Raw genomic sequence first — 17364 nt, 5'->3', positions numbered from 1 at the left:
AAGACATATCAGCTGTAGATGTGAATTATGGCAATTTCAGCAATAATTAAATGCAAATTAAGAAATAAATTCATGTAAATTAAAAAAATAAATTAATGAAAATTAGGAAATAATTTCAAGTAAATTAGAAAATAATTTAATGTAAGAACTAAATATCATGTAAATTATGAAATAACAAAATGTATTTCACAGATTTTGATAATTTTTAATCTGAAAGAACATGTAAATTCATGTAAATTAAAAAAATTAATTAATGAAAATTAGGAAATAATTTCAAGTAAATTAGAAAATAATTTCATGTAAGAACTAAATATCATGTAAATTATGAAATAACAAAATGTATTTCACAGATTTTGATAGTTTTATATCTGAAGAACATGTAACCACTACCCTGTAAAAAAATTTAAATGGACTAGTACAACTTCTTGGAACAGTCCATTATCAAGCTTTCCAGAAATTTGTAGTTGGTCTTGTATATTTATTAATACTTGAAATTGAATTCTAGTTGGTTTGACGTAATTAATGGTTAATATTGCACCACAAACTTTGAGTATAGCACAATTGTATAGATGAGTATTACTCAATTTTATCACATAAAATACAGCGCAAGACTTCAAGCACCACGCCTCCAGATTCATGCTAATTTTCATGAAAATTCTGATTAATGTATTTGAATGTGTAATATTCTGAAGTAATCAAAAGAAAGCAATTTACACATTATCAATGGCGTTTACAAACCACGTAAATTACCAAAAAGTGTTCAAAATATGCATAAATAGCCTTTACTGCGTTTGTTACACAGTAGAAATATAGTTGTAAATACTCATTTATCACTCATAATATGTAAAATATTACTTGAATCCTGAAACTTTTTACTTCTCCTTAAATTTTAATACAATTTTCTCAAGTTTGATTTTATTTTGAAATATTTTTACTCATCTGGAGGCATGTAGCTTTAAAGCCATTTAATAAAAACAATATCACACTTTATGTACAAACATAGCGTTAAAGTGCACTAATGTTAGCATTACAATATGGGAGCGTCAATGAAAAATGGCTCTTTTTAATTGTAAACCGTTCTTATTTTGAATATGTGAAAAATAGAATATCACCATGTAGATTCAATACTCAATTTATTAACTTGTTGAATAAAACAATATTATGCTTGCCAGAGGTTCGCATAATTTGAGTTTATTCAACTTGTTCAATAAATTTAGTATAAACCTACACTCACTCAATATCCTCTATATAAAGGCACTTGATGGTTTATTAATATAAAAATAATGCAGCTGTTCCAACATGGAATGATAGTGTATGTTGGAACTGTGTGAATATGGATTTTGTTTGTTACTCACTTGCGTATTTCACTAGTCAAACACCAGTGACCAATTCTAGCACCGGTTAGATAAAATTGTACATACATGTACCATATACAAAATATATTTATGAAATTCCAAAGAAAATTTTCTTAAATTTTTCTTTCGTTTCTTGTGAATTGTTGAAAAAAAAATGCATGAATTTCTCGCAATCACTGATATACATGTACATAACAAAATTTCTAAACGTTAACGGTGTAAAACACACAAATTTTTGGAGGGTGGGGGAAGGGTTTCTTGAGATTGACAACCAAGTTTTATTTCATTAAAATAAACTTCAGCATTAAATTCAAACTCAATGCTGGAAAGTCATAATTCATAAATCAAACTTTGATAGTAAAACAAAAAGTATCATTTTCATCTTAAAAAGGCAATTTTGTGGGGTTGTAAATTCATGGAATTCAATTGTAAGAAAATACGGGGCCAAAAATTTGTTGGTTTCAATACAGTAAACAATTTTACACTATAAATGTTTAGAAATTTTGTTGAGCATATAGTGAGATATACATGTATATAAAATATCTCCCTGATATTTTGATATAATTTGATATTTCACTAGACACATATACCAGTTTCAACTTCCTACCACTGAATCATCCTCCTTTGTTAACTTATGATGTAAAATTCTTAATTGGTCCCAGAACACAAGGCTAAGTACAGTATGGGGAACCAGTCTGAAAAATGATGGTCCCCAGCCTTTATAAAATCCCCATACTCCTTCCTTACGAAATATTTTTATGAAACAGTCAGGCACATTGCGATACATTGTCCCAAATCCTTGTTGATTAACTGGTTGATTGTACATACGTGTTGACACGACATCAAATGGCGTCATACACGCCACCACAACAAAACCACCACTGATACTAGCTAACAACGAGTTAAACACGCTGTTTTCTTCAAAAAACTGAAATAAACAAAACAAATCCTGCCTTAGTGGTGATCTGACTTAAGAGTAAGTATGTACAAAAATTCTTTATAAATAGAATCTTCTATTTTTCTCAAAATCAAACAAAAACAGCTGATTAATTTAAAAATAAAAATCACTTTTAAAAAAGAAGCTGCAGTCATCTATGATTATAGTGTACTAGGAAACATAATTAAGACTTAAAAGCATATTAAATGACAAAAGTATAAATTTTATGAACTACGGTCGACTCTCGTTAAATCACACTGGCCAGGACCATTGAAAAAGGTCGATCAATTAAAACATATAGACCATAATTATATAAGCCATGTATTTACCTTTTTAAAAACTACAAGAAAAGCTTAGTACTTTTGTTTTGTTTTATTAAAGCTATTATCTGATTATTTTACGAGCTATTCTTTGTGTAAAAAATTTAAACAAGTAACAGATATTTAACTTTCAAGAAGATGTGTATGATAAGCACACAGTGAGAACAACTTGGTAATACACCACTAAAACTTTTACTTTGTGTAGTTTAATTTTAAATTATTATTCAGCATATATTCATTTGAATTTCACATAGGACAAGGTACAAATGTAACATAATTTATTGATCAAGACTTTCTAAATTTGATCCAGATAACAAAAAAATCAAGAAAAGCCATGTCAGAATGATAGGTGACTGTTCCTTAAAGTTTGTTTAATTAGATTTTAAGTCACACCAACACAGTATAGTTCATATGGCGAGATTCCAGCTTTACTGTTGGAGGATGACCTCAGGCGCCCTTCCATGCATTATTTCAGGCACGAACGGGCACCTGAGTAGAACCACTGATGTTTCATAAGCTAGGTGGATAGCTTCCTCATATGAAAGAAACCAAAGTCCCTGTCCGGATTCAAACCCACAGCGGTGTGTGGCACTGTACTTTTAAGTTAAAGGGAAAAGCGATGTTGAGATGAAATATACTTGACAGTACCTTTAAGTTAACAATATATTCTTTAGCAGTGCTGAATGTTGAAAGTTGAGCTGCAGATCCGACCATTACCCTTGACACAGCCGCTGTTGTACCTCGCCATAAACCTTTAATATACAAATATAGTATGTAGTATAAGCATTAAATACAACCAGTATACTATGATAACATCCCACAATCATTTTGTAAATCTTCAATAAAGTCATCCTCACTTGATAAATAGCCTTTAAATCATCACAAAAAGAGATGGTCTCGGTAAGGTAATAGTTTCTGATCCAGAGTCAACCAAGGGATCATAGGTTTGAGCCCATGTCCATGAAGTACACTAGAGGCTAGTTCAAAGAAGCTCTGAGCTTTAAATCACATTTGAGCTGAAATAATTATCTTTTTCACAGTTAAATATATTATATTGTACCTAAAACTCCGTGTTGTTTGAAGATAGCCGTGAATGCTTTCATCATGGAATCATGTGGATGTTGTGTTCCCACAGCAATAGCCTGGTTAGCCCTGGCCTGAAGGTGTGTCTTCACCTGAATACATAGAACTCAACCTGTTGTCATATAACTCTACATGTTGTCATATAACTCTACCTGATGTCATATAACACTACCTGATGTCATATAACACTACCTGATGTCATATAACACTACCTGATGTCATATAACTCTACCTGATGTCATATAACTCTACCTGATGTCATATAACTCTACCTGATGTCATATAACTCTATCTGATGTCATATAACACTACCTGATGTCATATAACTATACCTTCTGTCATATAACTCTACCTGTTGTCATATAACTACCTGCTTTCATATAACTACCTGCTGTCATATAACTACCTACTGTCACACTGTATATACTGTCAAATAACTCTGTTGTTGTTAATCTGATATAACTGTACATACTTTATATAACTCTACCTGCTGCCATATAACTCTACCTGCTGTTGTTACACAAGTCTACATACTGTAATATAACTACACATACTGTGATATAACTATATCTGCTGTCATACAACTATACCTTCTGCCATAAAACTCTAGCTTCTGTCAAATAACTCTACCTGCTGTCGTATAACTCTACTTTCTGTCATATAACTCTACCTGCTGTCATATAACTACCTGCTGTTATATAGCTCTACCTGCTGTCATTCATAACTCTAACTGTTATAATAAAAATACCATTATCAATTGTCATAAACTAACTTTGGGGTAACATTATATAACATACTAAAAATGATAACATATAATATTCATTATGTTTCAGATATCAAACAAATCTTTTCTTCAATTGAATACAAACATTCAATACTCATAAAGTTTACAAAATATCAGCGTTTATTGCACCATTTTACATTTACACTGATGAAAATATTTCTTTATCATTATGTGTTACATATTTTTATTGGGTTTTATTTCACACCAACAAAGTGTGTTATTTCAGGCACAAACTGGCAAATGGGTAGAACTACAAACTTTTCGTAATTTTGTAGTACATGTATATGAGATTACATGTATTCTATATGCGTTATTTCAGGCATAAACGGGCAAATGAGTATAACTATCGATGTTTCGTAATTATGTGGAATATGAGATTATATGCATTCTGTATGCTGAAATATAGTATCTCAAGACAAAATGGTACAGTACAATCTCTGCAAAACAACACCATTTATAAGACAAAGATTTGGGTGGTAACTTAGAATTGTTGCTGTAGAAAGGTTAAGCTTATTGTTGTTATTGTTAAAGGGACTCCACTGAGGCTTTTTGGCATAATGGAACTGGAAATAATTTTTTGAGATTAATGTTACATTCGATGAAGATCTTAACCAATTATTATTTTATAGCTTGTGTGAAAAATTTCAGATCATTTGCTTACTTCTTTTTTCCATAGTGATTACTTTAACTGTGAGACAAGACCCTAAATTTGAAAAGCATTATAATGCTTTTCACTCATATAATGATATAGCACAAAAATACAATTTTCAATCTATTTCTGATTATATTTATCAATTCTGTTTAAAGTGCCCAAGCTGATCTATGTAAAATATTTAAATTTGATTTTTTTAGGCTTTCAGACATCAGTGGAGGTTCTTTTACTTCGGTAAAATCTGGTACCCTTGTTGTGACAAGGTTATTGTTCCGTAAGGGCCACTTTGCAGAGGTTACACTGTACTAGTATTTAGAAAGGTATCATCTGGTTACCATATAGAATGGACTTCCTACAGCTGCACCTAGGCAACCAGAGAATGCTCCTGCCAGCACACTACGAGCCCATTTAACATTCCCATTCTCATCTTTGGTCAGCCCCATGTTAATGATAACTTGATATGTGCCTAGGCGGACCCCATTCATAAACATTTGGTACCATAGGGCTGGTACCAGTCCTTTTTGAAGAGCCAAAACTCCATCTGTCTTACCAATAGTGTAAAAGGCATGGAATGAATTCCTATAATAAAAAAATAAAACAAATGATAATAAAAAGTGATTAGGATTTGTTCTATAAACCAACTTAAAAAAATATGTTTCAACCAATCTAAACTAAACAAGACCTGTCCATGGACAACACATTCCATTTTTCTCAGTGTTTGATAGTTAAAGAAAAGAAAGGTAAAAAAGTGGGCATAACTTTGCAAACATAATTTTCATGATTATCTCCCCTTTTTAAATGGCGTATTTTTTTTTTACTTTAAAATTTGCAAATTTAAGCAATACTTTTTCCCAAAATCAAGAGGGTAAGGCATCTTCGCAATTAAGTGAGAAAAACCACTGTCAACCTTGGTAGACTCGAATTACCAATCTCTCAAACAAAATTTGCCCAGGCCCTTTAAGTGTGAGTCAAAAAATTTAGCTGCATATGATGACAGTTGTCAGTTATAATCCAAGCAAAGAATCCTGAAATCTTTTGTTTATGTTGTTAGTTACAGAAATAGTGACCACAAATTACTTACTTGTAATGAACTGTATACTGTCCTTTCTTCATTAACTCCCCTTGAAGCTGCATTCTTGTTTTAACAACCTGAAAAGAAATATTTTTACTTAGGGCTTTTTATCACAGGCTGGGGAAGCAGCCCTTCTCCTGATATTAGGGGAAAATAATATGTTTTTTTGTTCTTTGGGGTTTTTTTTATAAGAGGAAGTAAAAACCAGATGTCAATTCAAGTTTTGGGGAAACCTGCATGATTTTAAAGAATTTTTCTTTACAGAAGCCACCCTGAAACAGCCCCTGCTATAGAAAGAAAAAAGCCCTTGGGTGAAATGGGATACCCATAATTGTAATGCCAAAGTTTAATTCACAGTATGATGTGTTACAAAACATCATGTACATATAGCATTTTGTCATTTTCCTAATAACCTGTCGGTGGAGGAAATTGTTAACAAAATGGCTTTTTCATTACTACAACATTGTCTGTAGTATTTAATGGCACTAATCAAGAACAAAAATATGGATAAATTTGTGTCACATTTTGGAGAATAACTGTTGTTAAAGTGTCCAATTACTTATATACAGTTTTTTCAAATAGTAAAAAAGAGTACAAATTAAAAGTTTTGTACTGGATTAGAGTTAAGATCCATCTGTAACTTTTACATCAAGTTTTGAAGGGGAAGTGTATCTTAGAAAATATAACTAACTGTATTCATATGTAATGCCGAACCCTTTTAGCATGTATTAGAATAAGATAATATAAGGTACATTGTATTTTTTTTTGATGTGAAACAACAATATGCTATATAGAACAAGCAATAATCATAGTATTGCAAGCAATCCATAAGTCCCCTACCGGTTAGAACCCCATCAACATTCTGAAGGGCCATTGGCCATTCACTAATGTTTCAATTTTTCTCTATTTTAAAAAAATTTGTTGGAAAAGTTCTTTAAAAGTGATCACAGGATACAGTTTTTATGAACAGACAGACAGATGGACTGAAAGACACTCTAAAGTTAATATTTGAAACATCCCTGTCACCAAAATATAACATTTTAAAAGCAAAATGCTTAAAGAGGAGATAACTCTTGAATTAAAGATGCAATTTCATAAAAATGTTCAGCTCTTTTTGACTAATCACAAATATTGTTATATTTGCCATGTTTTAAGCCTATTTGTTGCCAAGGCAACTGATATTTTTTCAAAATAGGAAGAACAGATAAGGCATGCATAATCTCAAGACTGCTATCTACCCATATGTCAAGTTTCATAAAAATATTTCCAGTACTTTTTGAGTTATCACTGGATTCAGTTTATGTGTAAAATTTGCCATATTTTCAGTCTATGTGTTGCCATAGCAACCAGAATTTTCAACATAGGAAGAAAAGAAAAAAAACGTGCATAATTTCAAGACTGCCATCTACCCATATGTCAAGTTTCATAAAAATATTTCCAGTACTTTTTGCGTTATCACTGTATCCAGTTTATGTGTAAAATTTGCCATATTTTCAGCCTATTTGTTGCCATAGCAACCAGAATTTTCAACATAGGAAGAAAAGAAAAAGACGTGCATAATCTCCATACTGCCATCTATCCATATACCAAGTTTCATAAAAATATTTTCAGTACTTTTCAAGTTATTGCGGGATCCAGTTTTGCGGACGGACGGACGGACGTACCAACTTTTGATATTTAAGAGGTAAATCAGCTCATAAACTACACCTGGACCAAAGTCCATAAGCAAAATCAGCTCATAAAATCAAAAAAATAGCTCTTAATTTGAATTTTATGAGCTTTTGTTCTTTATTTAACTACGGAATGAAGCTCATAAATATCAAATGTTTGCTCGGACAGACAGACGGACGGACAGACGGACAGTAAACCTAAAGTCCACTCCGGTAAACCGGTAGGGGACTAATATTGATACTCCAACAGAAATGGATGTCACAGTTCAAAACTGTTCACTATTTAGGGGAAATGATATGTGTAAGCAGCCAGATACATGTAGCTCAGTACACACTATCTCCTCTAAATAGTGAACAGTTCTGAACCGTGACATACTCCCCCGCTATATTGAAATTTAATTTGTCCTCGTATTTCTAACGGGTACATATAGCAATGTGTAATTGGACTCAGAGCTTATACCAACTATGGTTCCACATTGGGCACCAAATGTCAATGGGTGAGAAAAATGTGCAGCCTGACTGAGACTTGAACCCGGCTCTATCAACTGAGCTATCCGGCTGTTTACACATCATCTTCCCTAAATAGTGAACAGTTCTGAACCATGACATGGAGACATGCATAGACTTGAATCACCTCATGAAAACTGGTCTTTCATAATGCCTCAACTGAGTCAAGACGACAAGTCTAAAAAATTACCTCAAGTGGATTGGTGAACATTCCGGCACAACATGCAGCCAAACCACCACACATAAATTCCATCAGGTGAGATTTTTCCATGATGTATTACTGCACACATTAATACCTTAAATAGAAAAACAAAGTAAAATGATCACAAACATAAGTAATATAGATACATATGTGTTATCAGGGCTAACACTGGCTCAAATAAAATAATAGCCAATATTATTAACTTAAAAAATATAATAGCCAAAACTTCAGCAGACTATTCACGATTTAGCAATTAACAACATAAGCAGTTAATTAAATAAACATTACATATAAAACTTTTTCAGTTTTATAAGGATTCTCAAATAAACTGATACATTAGTGTTTATTGATATTGATAGAACCACAACCACAACTTTAATTGTTATTACATGTATAGAACAGAATAAACATGTTATATAGTATTATAAATTACTGTATAACAATTATTATAACGCGCTTTTGCATGGGATCTGCAATCCAAATATAAAAATCCTAAATCCAAATAATTTTTAAATAACAACTTTATTACTGGTATATCACTATAATAGTCAGATGGTGAATGTTGACCATGATTGTGTGTGTGTTTGGGTTTGTTTACCCTCGCCACCGGAAAGAGACCATATGGGCGAGCATATACTTCATTTATAACCTTTTAAAAAAGGGGGAGCTGATGTTTAATTACTTATTGTTATATCCGTACATGTGTTTATGTGCATACCATATCCCCCATGACAGGGTAGTCTCTACGTACAACCTCTGCCATGGGAGGAAGATGGGGCAATCCCATACTAAGATTAAGAATTCTAAAATTAAATTATTAAAAAGCACTTATTTTAAAATTGGCCAAGACGTTTATAGAAGTTACCGTCTTTTATAACAGGTCTATCTAATATTTAGTATAACTAAAAAATTTTAAAATATTACCTATATTGTAGAGTTCGCATACTTGCGAAGAAGGCATGTCAGGAACGTTTTCTGACCAATTCATTGTGGACTGCTGTTATTTATGTTGGTTTCTATTTAAATGTTATAAACCGTATACATTGGGATGCATATAATTAATTACATGTTTGTAATTAGCACAGTTTGTTTTAAATTTTGTAATTTTTGTAAGTTCTACCGAACACCCGCTTTATAAAGTTAATTTTGATTGGTTTAGAGAGGATTGCCTCCTTTGTTCTCATTGGCCGAAAATTCTCTGTTTACAAAATAAGGAGGTCAATCCGGTTTTGTGATAATTTGCAAATTTTCTTAATTTTCGGATTGACCTATATCGACAAGTTTGTCGCGCGAACGTGATAGAGATTTAGCAGGTGCCCGTTGCATCCAATGTATACGTGTTTTTACCAACTTTATTTCAAAATTAAAACAAATATGAAAGTTAAAATGTGGTGGAAACGGCCTTATCTATTTATCACTGTCTCATGGTCTATAAATTATTATGCATCTAGATATCACACATAATAATTAATCTTCTATTACTTAAACAATTCATAGAAGAATAAGAAAAAATCTAAGTCCCAAATATGGCTAATAATAATAACTTGGTTACCCATAATGTGATGAGATAGTCTTTATGTAACATATTTAAGAAAATCTCATGCTTGAGTGAACCCGTGATAAACGTATTGCTCCATATGGGGGCACGGGTTCACGTTTACTAGTATTAAGGATACTAGTTTATATATACAGGAATAAAAAAAGATAGATAATAAATAACACGGGGCGGGGGGCAAAGGGATATATACAATATGGAGTCTTTTTTGACATTATGGGTAATCTGTAGCCAGCACCTCCCAATTTTGATAAGTTGATCATGAAAAGCTCTGGGTGTCTTATATACATAATCTGCGATTTAGTGCTCAAAAGCCGTGAAATACGAGCAGGATATCTTGTCACTCAAATTTGAAAGCATATATTATCAGTTATCACCTTTGTATTTGATCTTTTCTGGCATGCCCATAAACTTTATTTTTATTTACTTATCACCTCAGGCTTCCTGTACAGGATTTATTTCTTACTAATGTTGGCCAAGAGCTTTTAAGATCAATTATCACCAATCAGTGTCACCTTAGAGTAACACTGACAAGTTGTAATGTAAATTAATGTAAATTGTTATCTTGATTTTATAATTCTTATAATAATAATTTGGAATTGCAGTGGAAAATCTAAACATTTGAATAGTGAAAAAAATATAATTATCTGTACTTTTATGAATTAATATTAATTAGACCAGTATAATATAATTATCTGTACTTTTAAGAATTAATGTAAATTAGACCAGTATCTAATACAAGTAACTAAAAAGCAGTTGAAATGATAAAAACACAAATACAATGTTTCATTTAAAACAGTCGTCTGAAGTGAAGTTGTAAACAATTACATAATATACATTTTTAAACAATTACATGATATACATGAGAAACGAAATGCATATTACATCCAGAAAAATAAACATTATAATACAATAATATTAAAGATTCATTATAACTTCACATAATGCTGTTATCAGACAATTTCTTTTGTTTGTTCTAATCAAGTTTTGTCAGCTATAACCACTGTCAATTTCCACATTTCACAGAATGCAGCCTTTTTTCTGAATAACTTACTGAAAAATGTCATCATCACCAATGTAATACAAATTTTCTGCCATAATAGTAAAGATTTTTAAACAGAACATAGCTTATTTTCACCTTTAAATAAATATCAAAATTATCGGTGTCGCGAAAATATGTGACAATCGGATTTTTTCTGTTTTCTGAAGAAATATTCACAATTTTGGTTGTTGTGGAAATAGTTGTCTGGAAGTTAATACTTTTTTAAATATTTTATCATTGTTTTCCACTGGTGATTTAGTCAAGCAGCTTAAAACAAACAAAAAATTCAAAATTTGCCATAACTGCAATTTACGGTAAATTTTGGGTAATGGTCAATATCCAGTTTATCAATTTTAAGACAATTTTTGTGGCTAATTGACAGATATTTGATGGCTATCATAATGTTAGACAATATCTTTAAACAGAGACATAGATAACATCTATGTCTCTGCTTTAAAGTACTTATACAATTTTACATCTCACATGTATTGATTTTTTATCACCTGCATGCATTTTCATCACCTCGGGCAATATTATAGTAAGCAACATGTGACCGATAAAAAGTTGACACTCAATTAAATCTACCCCGCTGGTGTTAATTGGGTCTACTGCATTCTTTATCGATTTTTATACCTGATATAAACACTGTTGGAAGTAAAAAATAATCGTCAGATTTTATAGCCAAAATGCAAAAATAATCGCCAATCTTATAAAATAAACGCAAATCTTATAAAATAATCACAAATGGCTGACAGACAGCACGAGCCCTGGTTATGTACATAAATATCTTTTTAAAAGGGTTTATAGATATTGTATTGTAGTAACAACATATATGCTTATACACAACACTGCCCAGACTGTAGTTATAGAATAAAATCTTTCCTTGCTTTATACATATGCACTAATATTATTTCAGTACCTCCTGCATGTGTAAGAAGAGTGGTGTATGGGATGGAGCATCAGACTTCTTATCTGAATGTCAACTCATGGGTTCGAATCCAGGTACTGGTAAGATTTACTTTTCTACGCATATATAGAAAGTAAAAATAAAACATTGACAATTGTAGCTCATATTATATGTACTATCATGGTTTTAATGACAGCCGTAGTACTAAAATTAAAACTACTTATGAGTTAAGATTTCAAAGCAAATAAAAATTATCCGAAAAAAGACCTTACCCGAAAGCTACAACACTTTTTATCACTCTAATAACTGTCACGTGTTTAACAATTCTCCGTTTACTACTATCAAGCGGCATGAAATTGTTATGAAATAAATCATAAACGAATTTCAATGTATTTTTATCACTTCATTAAATACACTAACTTGATATTGAAGGTTAAAAAGTTCCACTGTAGACGATATTGGATCGATAATTCTCGCCTATTTAGCCGTACTTTTTTCGGTATAAATGGATACCGAAAATAAGTTATTTTCGCGAAAATAAGATCGCGGCTACGAAAATAAGATTCACTTTGAAATAGTGCATTTATCTGTTGAAATATGTAAAATATATATCTATGCATTCATTGAATGATTTTACAGCAAATTAAAATTTCAGAACCAAAAAAAATATTTTAAAAAGTGAAGTTTGAGCCGAAAATACGATCGTACGAAAAAAGCTTAAAGCGAAAATAAGTTCGGGTTTACGAAAATAAGATTTATACGGAAAAAAAGCAAATTGAATTTTTGTGTTATAATATTATATTTAAAAGCTGCCAGTCAAAGCACATCTGTTTTTAAATTATCATTTTTTTTGCGAAAATAAGATAAATCAACCTGAAACGTTAAGTGAGTTCTTGAAAGTAAAAACTGACACAAATCTTAGGTGTAAGTAGTAGTATACGTACGTAATTTAATTAGTAAAACGCTGCCCGGCCAGGTGATCGCGTTACACAGATTTTAATGTAATTGTTGCTGAAGTTATCAGTACAGTACTGTTATAAGTGTCACAGGGTATAATTAATAATGAACTCCTGGCGTAGGTTCGTCAATTTAATATATAATACGAAGATAAAGCCTAAAAACATAAATACATGATTATAATACAAGTTAATTAAAACATACATAAAATACAACAATACAACAATTGAACGATGTAAATAAGAATTATTTCAAGTAAATGAATCAAATGAAAATAATCTTACCACAGCGTCTCAATAAATAACTTAATAATAAGTTATTTCCAGAAATTCTATTAAATAAACTTAAAGAATTTATGTACTTAGTAGAATAGTATATCTTAACTCGTAAGAGAATAAAGACGAAGTGAAGTGAAGAAGGAAAGTTCGCGGGAATTTGGAAGAAAGGAAATGTTAAAACCAATCTAAAACTTTCTCTCAAAACTCTTTCATACAACGTACAAAACGATTGGACATACAAAAACAGTTCACAAAATTGCACGAGATACAGACATAGTTGAATTGTTTCGGCTGTTTCCGTGAATTTCCGCTAATAAGCGTACATTACGGACCCATCCGATACAATACAATAGCAGACGATAACAGACGCCACGGAGACAAACGATAATCGACGCATGCGCGGACATTAAGAATACTTTTCCCGCGACTAAATGACGAACAGTGCACGGCAAAATGAACAATTAACATAATAAATAAAACGACCCGTGACATTCTCCCCTGCTAGGAGAAAATGGCTCCTGACATTTTATTAACCTATATAATAGCTGTCTCAAAACTGCCGTACCCATAAAATTAAAAACAGAACAAAATTTGTTTTGCATTATAAAATCAGAACTGCATTTGAAAATAACATGTTTCTATTACATCTGAAACATAATATGAATTTATAGAAAAATTTCTGCTTTCAAACACAATGCTGAAATAAAAATAAGTTTTATCATCTGAAACATTGCTTATCAATTTAAAGGTACTGGTTCAGCTGGCAACTAAAGGTATGTAACTGCTTCAGCTTAAAAATAAAGGTATATACCCATAATAATTTATTTAAAGGCTCAATATTGCTGAAAATAAAGGAATATGCTCAAATTAACTGAATTTAAAGGTCTGAACTCAGTTTAACTGAAATTAAAGGTATAAACCCAAAATAGCTGAAATATAATGATATTCGAAATAAATGCGAAAATACATATATATCTCTGGTTCAACTGATTATAAGGTAGAGTTTTAACTATACCTGCAGGAATAAAAGTATCTTAATAGATTACTTTAAAAGAGAGCTAAAAACAAAACACTTTAGTGATAATACATAATCAACACTAATAAATGTTTACACATTTAAATTGAGTAAATTTATTCAGAATAAATGTTAATTTAAGCTGAGTTGACCAATTAAATTGTCTTTCACACAGAGAATAGAAAATCTGCAAGTCTCTTTACTATTTTTTATCAATGCTAATATATTTTCTTATTAACTGTTGCAAATAATTTAATTATCTAATATAGTATACATCACATACACGCTGGGACATCTGTTATCTTATGTCCCAGATACACGCGAAGAAACTTTTAAGTCAATAAGACTTAGTGTGCTTGCAGAAAAATGCCAATTTTGTTTTTGATTTTTCAGTCGACAAATTTTGTTTGATGTTCAGCATCAATAACTTTTTTTATAATAAATGTTTAAAATGTATTTTCTGCATATTCGAACTTTTGAAATATACATTTCGTTTGCTGAAGTGGAAGATACAAAATCAGCTAAATTGCACGTGAAAAATGCTTTTTTTTACAAAAGAAACAAAAACACGTGTAAATACATGTACATGTATCCATGTATAGAGCACCGGCCCGAAAAAAAAACGACGTTGCCTCGCAGAACTCTCGAGGACATATACTCGTTGGGCGAGAGTGTTGAGCCTTATATTGCTGTAAAGAGGAATTTCAAACTAACGCAAGAAAATCATATAAATGATGTTTAAACTGTATGCACCAGAAAATTGTGTTATTTTTACGAACTTTTTTACACTTTATAAATGAAAAGAACAAATCGGCCATATTATGCCTTAATTATTCCTTTGATTGTGCTTTGTACGAATTGCTGTCAAGAAGGACCTCCAAACTTATGCAATTGCTAATCCGCGACGGAATCACACAACTTGAGTTTGAACGGTTTGCACCAGAAAATAGGAGAAGGGGGGGGGGGGGGGGTAAGACATTTTTTTACACTTAATATACAGAAAGAACAAATCGCTGGTAAAAAAATCAATATATTGTTTGTTTGCTCTTTGTTTTTTTTCCAAATGCGCTAGAGAGCATATTACAAGGATTTTCATATACGTATAGAAAGAATAACAAATCCGAATGCTGCTCAAAGGTGTCGTTTTTTCCAATCTTTATACATGCAAACCGACCACAAAACTTATAATTATGGTAAAAAGGTCTATAAACCGCATAATAATAAAAAGATGCACAAAGTCTGCTTTAAATATCATTATTTAACCAGTAAATAAGCAATATTTATCTCATTTATATCAGTCTAGAAAGATGAGTGTACACAAAAAAAACTATGTGTATAAAGACTTTGCAAACTCCCCCACCCCAACAACCCTGAAGAAGGATAAAGTTCAAAAATCTAGATAAAGTGTGATCCCTCGGAAGCACCAATCAAACGTAATATTCGCTATTCAATAAATTTGGTCGGAATGTGTTAATACATCTTTCCATTACTGGACCATTTCGCTTTAAACAGAGAACTGTTTAAATGCTTTTTTCATTGAACACTGTAGTAAAAGCCAATCGGTGAATGATCCGATCACACAAGTTGTTGACATAGACCTACACCTAATGGTCATGAAACCTTATAAAATAATGTAATAAAGGTCTCTTAAATAGTGTTAGAATCGAAAAAAATATTCAAAGTTCCGCCATGGCAAAATAATAAAATTGAAATAAATACAAAATATAAAAAAAAGATAACAAAAAAACCTAACAGTAATGTACATACATGTACGTTTTCTATACGCCGACGCATTTGACGTGTATACTGAAAACGTGCAACATGAAGTGAACAACAACACGACGTTATACATGTTATGTCACGCATGACTTGGGATTAAGGTCATATATTATTGTTTTTTATCACAATGTATCAACAATATAATTACAGTAAGAGGATTTTTTATATAAATTTTAGCTGTCATCTCATTTCATAAACACGCATACTATCCTTGTTGTTAATACAAAAATAGGAAATGCTGAACTTGTGTTTAAAATCACAGAAAGTTCAATAAAGAAAAAAAACTGAATCAGTACTGACGTAGCAATATACGTACTTTATATAGGTAAGAGAGTTTATACGTACAGTTCATTATATTTAATTTGTTGTTGTTGTTTGCTTCGGTCGTAGATATACATTTTTGTATTTTAAACAATATTTTTGTATCACGTTCGTTTTTAAATAAGAGACACGTTTGACATATCAAATATTGTGATTGCAATTTTATTATATACTCGATCAAAGCTAGTAAGATTGACGTTTTAAAGATGTCTCGACATCCTGTATGAAAACCTTGATACAAAACATACATTTTTACTTGTATTCAATAAACAGTGACAGCGGCGATACAACTTAAAAATAACGTTGGAGAATGAGATTAAAATTAATTTCCAAGATTTTCTGTAAGTTTAAAGCATCCGTGTATATATTTATTTTTTATGTTTGTTTGTCGATTTTAACACATCATTTAGTTACATCTCGGTGGTAGATCCACCTTACCGGCTGTCTTGGATAACTGATCAGTAATTACTAATTTCTCCTCAACTTTTCAACAACAAATTCCATATGATATCTGAATCCGCGGTTAGAGACAAATGACCATAAGTATTATTGTTCGAGATCAATTGTCACGGAGAAATCTTGCCTCGCTCGAGGTTCGAACCCCCGAGGATCAAACCATGCAGCGACCCCTAAATTACTAATCCGATGCTCTCTACAATGAACAAGCACGAACTAGAAATTGTTTTTTTAATATAAATTTCTAAGCCTCAACCATATCAAATCCATATTGTACTGTAAGTATCAAAACTCAGTCAAATTGTAATGAATTGGTGGTCACAGATGTGATATTAAGAAGTCATTTAACGATGCAAAGCGGATAGGATTTTGTCCAATAAAGACTTTAATTACAGTTGTGTACTCGTCCAACGTAATTCAGTATTGTACTCAACAATGTATGGTAATCTAATTAAAAATATATTTCAGCTGA

The 17364-nt window shown here is 31.4% G+C and overlaps 1 protein-coding gene across 1 annotated transcript; it reads right to left on the bottom strand.

Annotated features, from left to right (window-relative positions):
• Positions 1-1791: 1791 nt before the first annotated feature.
• Positions 1792-8687, bottom strand: LOC132732352 (solute carrier family 25 member 35-like). Its single transcript, XM_060718767.1, has 6 exons — positions 8571-8687; positions 6213-6280; positions 5467-5710; positions 3673-3787; positions 3261-3364; positions 1792-2283 (listed from the first exon to the last, which is right to left on the bottom strand). Exons 1-6 carry the CDS (start codon positions 8649-8651, stop codon positions 1951-1953), a joined length of 945 nt encoding a protein of 314 aa, XP_060574750.1. The 5' UTR covers positions 8652-8687; the 3' UTR covers positions 1792-1950.
• Between the last annotated feature and the right edge of the window lie 8677 nt (positions 8688-17364).

The sequence above is a fragment of the Ruditapes philippinarum genome, unplaced genomic scaffold (genome assembly GCF_026571515.1).
Source record: "Ruditapes philippinarum isolate M1 unplaced genomic scaffold, ASM2657151v2 ctg1551_1_1_1_1, whole genome shotgun sequence".
Classification (NCBI taxonomy): domain Eukaryota; kingdom Metazoa; phylum Mollusca; class Bivalvia; order Venerida; family Veneridae; genus Ruditapes; species Ruditapes philippinarum.
The sequence above is the reverse complement of the archived record's forward strand: the minus strand, read 5'-3'. Positions and strand labels throughout refer to the sequence as shown.